This window comes from Geotrypetes seraphini, chromosome 14 (genome assembly GCF_902459505.1).
Source record: "Geotrypetes seraphini chromosome 14, aGeoSer1.1, whole genome shotgun sequence".
Classification (NCBI taxonomy): domain Eukaryota; kingdom Metazoa; phylum Chordata; class Amphibia; order Gymnophiona; family Dermophiidae; genus Geotrypetes; species Geotrypetes seraphini.
This window is the reverse complement of record NC_047097.1, coordinates 49,139,339-49,152,973: the sequence shown is the minus strand read 5'-3', so window position 1 is coordinate 49,152,973 and position 13,635 is coordinate 49,139,339. Positions and strand designations below refer to the sequence as shown.

Genomic DNA, 13,635 nt, shown 5'->3' with positions numbered 1-13,635 from the left:
ACCCCACTAATGCAGTGTTATAACCACAGACAACCACAGAAGAATAGGAAAACATTCTCTTGTTATCAAATGATGATAAAAATACATTTTATGCATAAATTCTAGTAGTATTTTATTAAATGAACTTTCAATAACTGCACTTTATTGTGAAAATAAAAGCAATTTAACATACTTTGCTAATAGCTAAATATGTACACTTTGGTGTATTCATCTAACAATGGTGTTCCAAACACAAGCATTTAGGCCCTGATTCTGTATAGGACGCTTGGGAGAGGTGTCCTATTCAGAATCGGGCTTACACTAAACCCCGATTCTGTAACCGGCGTCCATGTTATAGACGCTGGTTAGAGAATCGGGTTAGATTAGACATGGCCCACTACACTTATCGCGGCAAGGGATCTCTCTGCCGCTATAAGTATAGCGGGCCGCGGCCCCCTGTCCGATTGCAGGCAGGAGGGTGCCCAAAACCTCATGCCGAAAGATGCTCCCCCCCCCCCGACACTACCGACTGCCCCCCCCGACATTACCGATCTCCCTCCCACCCCGACACTACCAATCTGGCAGGAGGGTGCCCAAACCCTCCTGCCAGAAGATGCCCCCCCGACAATATTGATCGCTGGCAGGAGGGTGCCCAATCCCTCCTACCCGAAGACGCACCCTCCCCCCCCCGCGCTAACAGCCCCCAAACCTCCACCCCACCAAACTAACCGTTTCTTTTGGCCAGACGGGTCTTGCCCGTCCAGCCGGTAGGCCCGCCTCGTCGAAATGAGGCGGGCCCGCCCCTTCCCGGCCCATCCCGCCAAAGCCTAAGGCCTGATTGGCCCAGGCACTAGAAGCCTGGACCAATCAGACCTTAGGCATAGAGGGTCCGCCCATCCCCACTTAATCTAAGGCCTGATTGGCCCAGGCTCTAGGCGCCTGGGCCAATCAGGCCTTAGGCTTAGTGGGGATCGGTAGTGTCAGGGGGGGGGGCATCTTCTGGCAGGAGGGTTTGGGCACCCTCCTGCCAGCGATTGGACAGGCGGCCGCAGCCCGCTATACTTATAGCGGCAGAGAGATCCCTTGCCGTAATAAGTATAGCGGCCGTGTCTACTTACAATGTAGACCAGCATTTTGTTGGTCTACATTGTAAGCGTCTCTTCCTCTACTAGGGAGACGCATAGGGCCGTCTAGGTTTGCCTAAGCCCGCCTAAGGCCCTTAGGCGAGCTTAGGCGTCTTTCGGGCCTCCCTAGGCTCCCGGAGGCGCCTTCAATATAGGCGGCCTGCCTGGGGAGCATTTTTTTTAAAAACGTGCATCCCGATTGGCTGATTAGACAGCTGTAGGACGTCTACAGCTGCCTAAAATCGGGACGCATTTTGTAGAATCAAGGCCTTAATCTCTTCTCAAGATAGTCAGGATAAAACCTGTGATGCAGTTCAATTCCTTGCAACAAGGTCTCATGCTGCACTGAGCGAGCCTGGAAATTCCCCTGGCATCACCAAAGCAATGACCGAATGAATCTTCTCCATCCAGAATCAGGGCACTTTCAGTGCTGCAATGACCAATTTCAGATCCAGGACTGGTCTCCAGTCATCTGAGTATTTCTTGGGCATGATAAAGTATATGGAGTATCTGCCCAAGCCCAATTCCTCAGTGGGGACTGGTTCTATCTAGGACCTGTTTCATTTTTGCTCAGACCGTGATGGATTTTTCCAGCAAAAGACAATAGAATTTCCAACTTGTAGTCCTCTTGAATGTTGTCTAGTACTCAGTGGTCCAAGCAAATCCTTGCCCAGGCCTCCCAGTAAGCCATCAACCTCCCTCCTATCCACGGGAGTTCGGCTAATGGTCTGGCATTATTACGACTTCTTGGTGGCTGCTGCAGAGCAGGAACCTGATAGTTGAGCTCGGCTGGAGCCTCTAAACCTCTGCTGAGAACCTTGAAACTATCTCTGGGCAGAGGACCCCACTGACAAAACTATCGAGAACCACAAAAAAACACCAGGCAGACTTAGAGCGACAATCTTCCACACTGGCTATAAGATTATTCAATCCCTTGCCAAAAAGCATGCGACCCTTGAAAGGTAGCCTACTCAAAGTATCCTTGGAAGCAGAATCTCCCACCCATTGCCTGATACAGAGCATTCTATGGGCAGAGCCTAAATAAACTTGAAACTGTCATAGAGAGTATCTGCTACATAATTCACCCCCTTCCCCTAAAAAAAAAAAAAAAAAATTAACAACTAGGGATAGACACCTTCCTTTGCTGTCGAAGCCTGATGCAGGATAGTATGGCAGGACCATGCGACAAAGGACACTGCTGTTGCTATCTTCAGCACAAGCACAAAGGTCTCAAATTGTTTCTTGAGGACAATTTACCCTCTGATCTTGAGCATCATTCACTAGGTAGAGAAGTATGTTTGGTAATCTGCGCTACCAAATCCACTTTACGTGGAACAAATAGCTCTTAGAGATCAGGAGCCAGTGGATACAGCTTTGCCTTAGTCTTAGCAACCCGCAAGGGACCCTCTGGAGTCTCCCAATGCTCCATTAAAATCATTGTAATATCTAGATGCAAAAAGTGGAAAAAAGGTGGTCTGAGGCTCAGAGCTGCTCATGACAGAATGCTGAGCAGCGGAGATCTGCAGGGTTTCAAGTTTCAATACCCACAAGGATTCTGTAATGACTTTCAACAAAACCAAGGTCATCACAGATTCCTGACTAGTGGCCCAGCCCAAGGCTCTGAATCTTCCAAAAATGAGGAATTATTTTGAGAGAATAAAGGCATAGATTCTTACCTCCAATCATGCCAGACCTTCTCTGACTGAACATCCAGTTTTTGAAGAGGAACTATCAGGGGGAAAACCATGCTTCAGTATGACCCTAGATGGCACAGAAGGATCCTAGTAGCCCATTGAGACTTTTAAATATATCACGGGCCGCATCGAGGTGGAAGATGATATCTTCTTTCTTAAAGGACCTTCAACCACAAGAGGTCATCCGCTGAAAATCAAAGGTGGGCAATTTCATGGCGACACCAGGAAGTATTTCTTCACCGAAAGGGTAGTCGATCATTGGAATGAACTTCCACTGCAGGTGATTAAACCCAGCAGCGTGCTCGATTTCAAAAAGAAATGGGATATGTATGTGGGATCTCTAGCCGGGTGAAGTCTGGGGGTGGGTCATTAGCGTGGGCAGACTTGATGGGCTACAGCCCTTTTCTGCCGTCATATTCTATGTTTCTATGTTTCATATAGGTTTCGAATATAAGCCAGACAAAATCAGGGATAAATCATAAGAACATAAGAATTGCCGCTGCTGGGTCAGACCAGTGGTCCATCCTGCCCAGCAGTTCGCTCACGCAGCGGCCCCTAGGTCAAGACCAATGCTCCAAATGAGTCCAGTCTCACCAGTTTAGCATAAACTTGTTCAACTTTGTCTTGAAACCCTGGAAGGTGTTTTCCCCTATAACAGACTCCGGATGCTCTAGGGATACCTGCAGAGATTCTCCTTGTTTCCTTGTGGGTTCAGAGGCATCTGTGATTCACCGAAGATGCCAAGTCACTATCCAAGGGATCCATGTGGGTTTTTTTCCTCCCAAAATTAACCACCTGCGACTCCATTGCCCTAGAGGGACACATGGCCATCCAGTGCAAATTTGGCATGAATCGGGGTAAAACAGCCTGAGTCCATTTCTAATGATTTAATCAAAATTGAGGTGTTTGAGGCAGAGAAAAGCTTTTAAAATCAGATTGAGAAATCCAAGATGGCCACCATGGCAGCATTTTGGCACCATAAAATGGTCTGGGAGAGCTAAATAAAAGTTAAAAAATTCTGGAAAGGGGCTTTTGGAGGTAGGAGATCCAAATCCAAGCCCCAGAAACCCTCCAAAATGTAATTAAAGGTCCTCCCAATGTCTTCCATAGACTACAACAGGTTGTACTCACAGTTCTGCTGGTGCTATACCTTCTTCAATTGAAACATCAGCTGTAAGATGGCGAAGACTACTGCTTTAGATAAGAATGTAAAAAGAGTTCCAGATGCTTATTTCTTCAGGCTTAGAGAATGACATGGAGACAAATTTTTTCCTGTCTCCACAGAAATTCAATTTCCCGTCCCATTTCCGCAAGCTCCGTCCTCATCTGCACAAGCCTCAAACACTTTAAAATCATAAGTGTTCGAGGCTTGTGCGAATGAGGCAGAGTTTACAATAATGAGGCAGGGCTAGGAATAGTGACAAAGCTTGTGCGACTGAGACAGAGTTTACAATAATGAGGCAGGGCCAGGGATAGTGACAAAACTTGCAGGGACAGGGAAATTGAGTTCCTGCGGGGACGGGGACAAATTTATCCAGTGCCATTCTTTACTCGGGCTGCCAGTCAAGGGGGTGGATGTGGGGGACCACAGACGGCAACCAATACAGTCCTCAAGATTAACACAGATGCCACACCAGGAGTGAGCCTCACTATCAGGAAAATGGTCCCTGAGCCACCAAAGCTGTTAGTGCAGGCAGGTGCTCTGAAAAAGGTTGCCCTCCCAGCTACAAACCTCTTGACAGTGAGGATCTGTGTCTTCCCTCAGGCAGAGCTGCACCAGGAAATCTGGGCACCTCTGTAGCACTGAGAACCCTCTAAATTGAGACCAAAAAGTCTGAAAATAAAGCAAAATCAGATCAGAAAGACACCTTCAACTCACATAGAAAGAGAAACTGAGGAGCATAGCACAGTGCAGAAATAGAGGAGGTAGAGCCAGAAAATGTAGATGACGCCTTCTATACAAATTCGCAAGTAGAGGTGAATAACCCACTATTTCAAGAACTTATACCTTTTGCACTAGAAACCTCCTTATCTTAGCCAACCAGCCATATGCAATTTACAGCAACCTTTTGTTGTTTTCTACTTACAGCTAGTTGTCTAGGAGGTGTCAATGCCAACTGAACTTTCTTGCAGGATAACTAGCAACACTTATTGTGTGCTATTCTAGCAGATAAAGTGCCTCATCTCTGTTCCATATGATGCACTAACAAAGGCAGATAGTTAGCACAGCCTTTTTGCTTACTACATGTGTTAGCGGACTGACCAACCAGACAAGTCAAAAATATAAAAAATGTATCAACACACAAAAAATAAATGAGGACAGTAGTAACAATCAAATACAAAAGATCAAAACCCACTCCAAAAAAAACCCCCACAAACCAATATCACTCCAAATTCTACTTCAAGCAATAAAAAAAAAAAAAAAAACATGGTAGGAAAAGGGAAAGGGAAAGAGATTGGGACATGTATACCGCCTTTTCTTGTAGTTATACAACCACACAAAGTGGTTTACATACAGGTAATTCTAGCATTTTCTCTATCTGTCCTAGTGGGCTCACAATCTATCTAATGTGCCTGGGGCAGTGGAACATAAGAACATAAGAAGTTGCCTCCGCTGAGTCAGACCAGAGGTCCATCCTGCCCAGCGGTCCACTCTCGCGGCGGCCCATCAGGCCTAATTGCCTGAACAGTGTCCCTGACTAATTTTGTAACTGCCTCTAATCCTCTAATCCTATCCCTATTACCTACCTCTACTCCTATCTGTAACCCCTCAATCCCTTTGTCCTCCAGGTACCTGTCCAGACCCTCTTTGAAACCCTGTAGCGTGCTCCTGCTCATCACATCCTCCGGTAGCGCGTTCCATGTATCCACCACCCTCTGAGTGAAAAAGAACTTCCTGGCGTTTGTTCTAAACCTTTCCCCTTTCAATTTCTCTGAGTGCCCCCTTGTACCTGTGTTTCCCCGTAATTTGAAAAATCTGTCCCTGTCTACTCTTTCTATGCCCTTCATGATCTTGAAGGTTTCTATCATGTCTCCTCTAAGTCTCCGCTTTTCCAGGGAGAAAAGCCCCAGCTTCTTCAGTCTGTAAGTATATGAGAGGTCTTCCATACCCTTTATTAGCTTAGTTGCTCTTTTCTGGACTCTCTCAAGTACCGCCATGTCCTTCTTGAGGTACGGCGACCAGTACTGGACACAGTACTCCAGGTGCGGGCACACCATTGCACGATACAGTGGCAGGATGACTTCCTTCGTCCTGGTCGTGATACCCTTCTTAATGATGCCCAACATTCTGTTTGCCTTCCTTGAGGCTGTGGCGCACTGCACCGACGCCTTCAATAATGTGTCTACCATCACTCCCAGGTCTCTTTCAAGGTTACTCACCCCTAGCGGTGATCCCCCCATTTTGTAAGTGAACATCGGGTTCTTTTTCCCTACATGCATGACCTTGCATTTCCCTATGTTGAAGCTCATTTGCCACTTTTTGGCCCACTCTTCCAGCGCTGTCAGATCTTTTTGGAGATTTTTGCAGTCCTCCTTGCTTTCAACCCTGCTGTATAATTTGGTGTCATCTGCAAATTTAATAACCTCACATTTTGTTCCTGCTTCCAGGTCGTTAATAAATATATTGAACAGAAGCGGTCCCAGCACCGACCCCTGCGGAACTCCGCTCGTGACCCATTGCCAGTCTGAGTAATGGCCCTTTATTCCAACCCTCTGTTTCCTGTCCGCCAGCCAGTTTTTGATCCATCGGTGGACCTCCCCTTGCACCCCGTGGTTCCATAACTTCCTTAGCAGTCTTTCATGTGATACCTTGTCGAAGGCTTTTTGGAAGTCAAGGTAAATGATGTCTATAGATTCCCCTTCATCCACCTGTCTGTTTACCCCCTCAAAGAAGTATAATAAGTTAGTGAGGCATGACCTGCCCTTGCAGAAGCCATGCTGGCTTGGCTTTAGCTGCCCAGTGTTTTCGATGTGTTCCCAGATGCAGTCTTTAATCAGCGCTTCCATCATCTTTCCCGGGACCGAGGTCAAGCTCACCGGCCTGTAGTTTCCTGGGTCTCCCTTTGAGCCTTTCTTGAAGATGGGCGTGATATTTGCTATTTTCCAGTCTTCCGGAATCTCTCCAGTTTTTAAGGATAGGTTGCATATTTGTCTAAGTGGCTCAGCTATTTCGTTCCTTAGTTCTTTGAGTACCCTTGGGTGAATGCCACCCGGACCTGGTGATTTGTCGCTCTTTAGCCTGTCTATCTGCCTGAGGACATCCACTTTGCTTACCTCTAGCTGTACCAGATGCCGAGTGCCAATAAGCACTCAAACTTTCTCTCCTTTCCTGTCTTTGACATAAAAATCTTCCCACTGCAGTTTTCATTTCTTATTTTTATAGGTTATGCAATATTCAAATGTTCAAAAAAGTGCAATATTCCAATGTCTAGATAGGAAAGTACAACAGCCACTTATCTCAAATGTTCCGTAAGCAAATGAAAGCTGTTGTCTTCTCAGCTTGTACACTCAAAAGAGTCTGTCCCATGAATTCTGATTCTTAGGCGTTCACAATACTTCCGTCGTTGCAACATTTTATGGCTTGGCAGTCAGGGTAAAATTTTCCCACTGCTCCTTATCGTACAGAAAACTTAAAGTAATTTAACCTTCCACTCAAAATAGTGAAATAGTGTTCCTATCTAGATATTAGAATATTGCTTTTGTTTTTTTTTTAACATCTAAATATTGCTTAACTATAAAAATAAGAAATGAAAACCATAGTGGGGAGGTTTTTGTGCCAATAACTGGAAAGGAGAGGAGGTTTGAGTGCTTATTGGCACCCAGTGAGTACTCTTTGGGCATCTCCGAGGCTTTTACTAACCAGACAATACCACAGCAGTCAGAGCCGATATTCAGCAGCACTGCCTAGTTAAATGTTGCTGAATATCAGTCAGGGCACTGAGCAGCATTTAACAAGGAAGGAGCCTCTCTGACTATCGGGCCATGAGGGAAGAAGATGAGTGAAAGGAAAATTAAACATTTATGTTGTGTTTTTATGCAGATCTGATCACCACTAGTTACATCGCAGCAAAAAGATCAAAATCATGCACTAGATATCTTGGCATAAGTTTATTATTGTTATGGTATATGTACAACTAACCCATCCATCTGGAGACATTTTCAACAGCAAAGCTACAACAAGAAAACTTACTAGTTGATTCATAAGGAGTGTGTGCACTTTCAATGTGACACTGCAGTTGAAAAGGGGTAGGAAATTGACGATAGCAGTGCTGGCAGGTGGTGTGATTTTCCCAACTTTCGCTGCTTTGCTTTTCAAGCTCCAAATGATGTTTCATATGATTCATAAACCTGTAAAAGATGAATGCAACAGGCATAAATTGTTAGAAGATATAAAAAAATATGCATCTCAACTGCATTTTAAAAGTACAGAAATCTAAATATTATCAAACTAAATGACTTATCATAGCTTTAAAAATATGGTATTAACCACAGATACCAACTACAATACACTATGTATTAGCGATGTGAAACAAAATTGATAGAGTTCCATATAATCTTGAAACTAAGTTACTTAAACACCTTTACCTGTCACAAAACTGAAGAAACTATATATTGAGAAAGAGAATGTTCTACAAGGATTATGAACTAAAAACAGGCCCACTAAAAAGTCATACGATATATCCATATTAGCCTACTTAGGACAAAAGGATTACAGTTAGATGTAATCTGTTTTTAAATATTAACACACCTAAATACAACTTCCTGAAGGAACATAACATAATACCAGATTTCTAGACCACATAACCATAAGTTCTATGCGGTTTACAAAAGTTTAAGCTAAATAAACAACAAGATTGTTAAGTCAAAAATTTTGCAAAGAGAAATGTTTTCAATTGTTTTCTAAATTGCTCATAAGAACAGGATGTAAGCAGTAAACATCGGAAATCTCTATCATAGTTTGCTACTTGATATGCTAGTGTATGTTCAAGGACATTTCCAGCTCCATTTTATACAGGGAGTGATAATTATTAGTCCTGTAATCCATATTAAATACCATTTAAAATCTTTTAAAGATAAAAATGTACTTGGCCAGCAATTATCAAGTTATGAGAGAAATTCTAAAAGCTTTGTTGATATACATTAGTTTTTGTGCTGTTTAAAAGATAAATTGCTAGTATTTCTACTTGTTTTTTTACTTTCTAAGTGTACATAATGTTGATTTTAATACCTGCAATTACAAAAACCTTTTGTTTTACTTAATGGTATCAGCTTACTCTTTTAGTACATTTTAACTCATATACTGTGCCCCTTGTAGGCAAATGTCCATTTTTCAGTTTTACATTTTGCTTCTTCAGCTTTTCTTAAGATTCTCACAAGAAAAGAACTATGACCTTAGCTGCCAGACACAAACTGTGATACAAACTGGTCTATTAAAACAGCTTACTGAAGCATTTTGCTATCTCTGAAAGTTAAGCTATTCAATCAAAATAACAGTTCTTACACCATGTAAACCACCAGCTATTATTCATTTTAGGTCTCTACTGGGAATTATACTAAAATCTATTGGTAACATCATCAATCTTGATGGGAAACAATAATAAACATTGACCAAAATCACTTGCAGCAGTCTACTAAACACAATATACCTTTTTCTTTAAGATATGTCTTTTAATATATAAGATATCGGTATTCCTATAAATGACTTCTCACATGTACTGTTTTAATTACTATGCAAATAGTTAATTGGAAGCTTTCCATACCATTATATAAGATAAATATATATTGAAAAGAAAATTGCAATAAAGTACAAGTCTTAAATCTGCAACTTCCAGGAATCAGCATTTAGATACCTCACATTATTTTTGAGAACTTTCAGACAACTGAAGCATTTGAAGGTGGTGTGTGTCTTCTGCTCCTGCTGTACCAATTGCATGTCACCCTCATGTGTCCCATAATAGAAGTCACTAACCAACATGATTAATTTTCCTTTCTCAGATTCGCCAGTCTTTGTTGGTGTACTTAAAGTTTCTGTTTTTGATGTTCCCATGAAGATACTATTTACCATGTCAGGACAACAGTACTGAAAAAGAATAAGTATAAAAATAATACAATACTTTTGATTTGGAAGCATTTTAAAGAAAGTTGTTTTAAGTTAAGAACCTTCTGTTCCATGCAGAAAGATATATTTAACAAATGTAAACATGCTTTGCTTATTCAGTAATAAATAAATCATTGCTCTCAAGATAATTAAAATTTAAGAATGATTCACCTTCATATGGTTTTTCAGCGGGTCCATAAGATTGAAATGAATATTACACTTTGGACAAGCTCTTGGAAAAGGAGTACCATTTTTCAGATGACTTGATGTAGAACTTGTACCTTTGAAGACAAATATCGACGAATACTTAGCATGAGTGTGTAGAGTCAAAAAACTGACATTTAAAGAAAATGTGTCTTTCCCTCAGTGTCACAGAAGGCTAACAGTGGTAACTGTTAGGGAGCAGCATCAACAAATGTATTTTATCTGCTGATTTTATTTCCTTTAGCCCTACCAGAACAGTTCTGACAATTTAGTTATCACCTGCTAATAGGTGGAGAGAGAACTGACTTTGCTCCCCTATATGCAGGGCCCTTTAGTCTCCCAGAGGTTTGTGGGCAAGATCACAAAATACGAGTATATCCCAAGGCCAGTGCAATAATATTGGATGCCCTTGGTAAACTTTCAGCATTACAGCCCCCTATCTGTTAATTTTCAATTCCCTAGGCCAGGGGTGTCAAACTCAATCACATTAGGGGCCAAAATCTAACATACAGGCTAAGTCGTGGGCTGACTATTTTATTAAGATACTTAGTCTTAGTAGAAATATAAATCCTTCCTCACCCTGAGACACCACTCCAGCGATCCACCTGGTTATTTTCACCTCATAGAAGTTACCATACTTACCGTAATCCCAACTATATTCAAATAGTCATTCTAGGCATAGGCAGCAGAACACTTTCTTGTTTGGGGGGAAGATGGGGCCTAAAAGCTCCACCCCCAGACCCCACCCAACCTCCGCCCAAGACCCCACCCCCTTAAAAGTACTAACTGTAATACCATTTTTTAAATTCATTTTTCATATATACACATAATATAATCTTATTAACACCAAATAATGGTTAACCACAAAATTAAACTACACAAAGCTTCTCAACATTCATTCTTACCTGAACATTCATTCTTACCTGCATGTGTGGCCTTGGCCACACATGCAGAACACAGATAACCCCTTCTTACATGCTCCTCCTTCCTACCCTATTACCTTGTTCACTCAACTGTCTTCCACACCTTCCCAAATCTAACTGATGTAACCTCGCTGTCATTACAGCATCTCTTATTATATACCGTCTTGAACTGAAAAGGTATGATGGAATATAAATAAAGCTATTATTATTAATATATACAAATGAAATCCTAAGATGCAAGACTCTGCATGCAGTTCAATCCCGCAGTGCCTGAGTGTGTAGAACAAAGGACTCAGGCACTGCACACTGCAAATAAAATCAATATAAAAAGCTCATCCTTCCGGCTTCCTGATGTAGCGTAGCGAAACACAGACTGGTTGGAGCCGTGAACTGACCTTTTCAGATAAGTGGTCTACTGTTAAACAGCTTTTGTAGAGCCACAACATTTGCCACTCCAGTAGAAGCGAGAATCCTTGCTCCATGCAATGTGTTATGATTAAAATTCAAGCACCTTTCCAGTGACATTGTACTGCTACTGTGGCGCCTTGCTGAAGAGCTTATGAGCACATTTAAATATTTTAAAGTCTTTAAATGTTATACGATGATATTATTTGAGAAACTTGCCCAGTATTGATGAGAGCGGGATCTTTTGTGTTTTGTTCTATTTTGAAAGTATTGCCCCCTCAAGTGGACTGTAATTTAAAATCCCCAGTCTGTTTGGATACATCCATCTTTAGCATTAAATTTTACAATTCGACTTTCTTCCATGTTTCTGCTTTCTTCTCAAAATCTATCTACTTTTCCATGTCTTCTTTTCCCATCTATCCATGCCTATCATCTCCTCCCCTATTCCCATCTATCCATAAAAAGAATTTCTTCTTATCTCTTCCCTGCCGCACCCATTGCTGTGCACCATCTCCTCCCTCTGTCTTCCTTTCTCCTCCATCCCTGTGCACCATCTCTTCCCTCTCCCATGGTCAGACAACTCTGTCTTCCCCCTTCCCTCCCTCATATGGTCTGGCATCTCTTTCTCTCTCTCCTTCCCTTCCGTAGTCTGGCATCTCTCTCTTTCCCATTCCAGTGGTTTGACATCTCTTTCTTACCTCCTTCTAACACCCTTCTCTGGAATCAGATATCTCTCCTTTCCACCATTAACATGTCCAACAATTCTCCCTCTTCCCCATGTATACCATCTCTCTTTTCCTCCCACTCAACACACCTATGTCCAAAAATTTTCTTTTTCTCTTTCCTCACCCACCGGACAGCATCTTTTTCCCTCACTTCCTGACCTCCAGCCTGTGTAGCCTCTGTTCTTCCCAACCCCCTCCTATCCCATGCAGCATCTGTCCTTCTTGCTTTCCCAAACCACTTCCCTCACAACCCGTGCAGCATACCCTTCCCTCATTACAAAACCCCAGCCTTCCCCTCTCAGCTGGATCCTACAGTACGACCTGTCCCCTGTTCCTGACTCCCCCACCTACCACTTCCTGTCTGTTGAAATGTAAAATTTTAGGGCAACCAACAGCACAACGAAGCCAACCTCCCACTGCCCCAGAAGTGTTCTTTCTGCAGCATCCTGCCTACATGGGAAGAGGAAGTGTTGCAGAAACAACACTTCCAGGGCAGCAAGAAGCTGGCTTTGTTGCACTGTTGGCTGCACGAAGATTTTAACTTTCAGCGGTGGGGAGGAGGTAGGTGGAGGAGTCGGGACTCAAGGAGATTCCTGAAAGAGTTTTACTGGTGTAGTGTCAGCCGCACAGTCACCACAGGCTGCATAAAATTGCCAGGCGGGCCGGATTTGGTCCAAGACGAGAGTCAGAACCAGGTCAGATTTTCAGGATATCCACAATGAATATGTATGAGATGGATTTGCATGCACTGCATCTTTGAGGTGCAAATCTATCTCATGCATATTTATTGTGGATATCCTGAAAACCTGACCTGGCTCCGGCTCTCGAGGACCGGAATTGCCTACCCCTGCCCTAGGCCATCAGATCCCACCTCCCCCACCCAAGATTCTAATAAGAACATATGAACAGCCATACTGGGTCCATCTAGCGCAGTTTCCAACAGTAGCCAATCCAGGTCACAGTACCTGGCAGAAATCCAAATAAAAGCAACATTCCATGCTACCAATCCAGCAAAAGAAGTGGCTTCCTATGTCTGTCTCAATAGCACGCTAAGGACTTTTGCTCCAGGAACTTGTCCAAACCATTCTTAAACTCAGCTACACTGTTATCACATCCTCTGACAACGAGCTCCAGAGCTTAACTATTCTTTTCAGTAAAGAAAATATTTCCTCCTATTTGTTTTAAAAGTATTCCTATGTAACTTCACCAAGTGTCCCCTAGATTTTGTACTTTTTGAAAGGGGTGAAAAATCAATTCACTTTTGCCTGTTTTACACCACTCAGGATTCTGTAGACCTACTACTACTATTATTTATCATTTCTATAGCGCTGAAAGGCATATAAAGTGCTGTACATTTAACATGTAATAAACGGTCTCTGCTCAGAAAAGCTTACAATCTAATATGGACAGACAGACAGACAAGACATATAGAGGTTGGGAGTTTCTTGCAGAGAGAATGAAAGGATAGACATGGGTGTTTGG

At 42.7% G+C, this 13,635-nt stretch overlaps 1 protein-coding gene across 7 annotated transcripts in view; it reads right to left on the bottom strand.

Annotated features, from left to right (window-relative positions):
* Positions 1-13,635, bottom strand: part of ZNF280D (zinc finger protein 280D) — a 235,533-nt gene that overhangs the window by 104,308 nt on the left and 117,590 nt on the right. For all 7 annotated transcript variants that reach the window (XM_033920137.1, XM_033920139.1, XM_033920140.1 and 4 more), the window contains 3 exons: positions 10,068-10,177; positions 9,649-9,878; positions 7,989-8,146 (listed from right to left, as the gene is read on the bottom strand). In XM_033920137.1, coding sequence (XP_033776028.1) covers positions 7,989-8,146; positions 9,649-9,878; positions 10,068-10,177 — 498 coding nt within the window. The remainder of the gene's footprint in view (positions 1-7,988; positions 8,147-9,648; positions 9,879-10,067; positions 10,178-13,635) is intronic.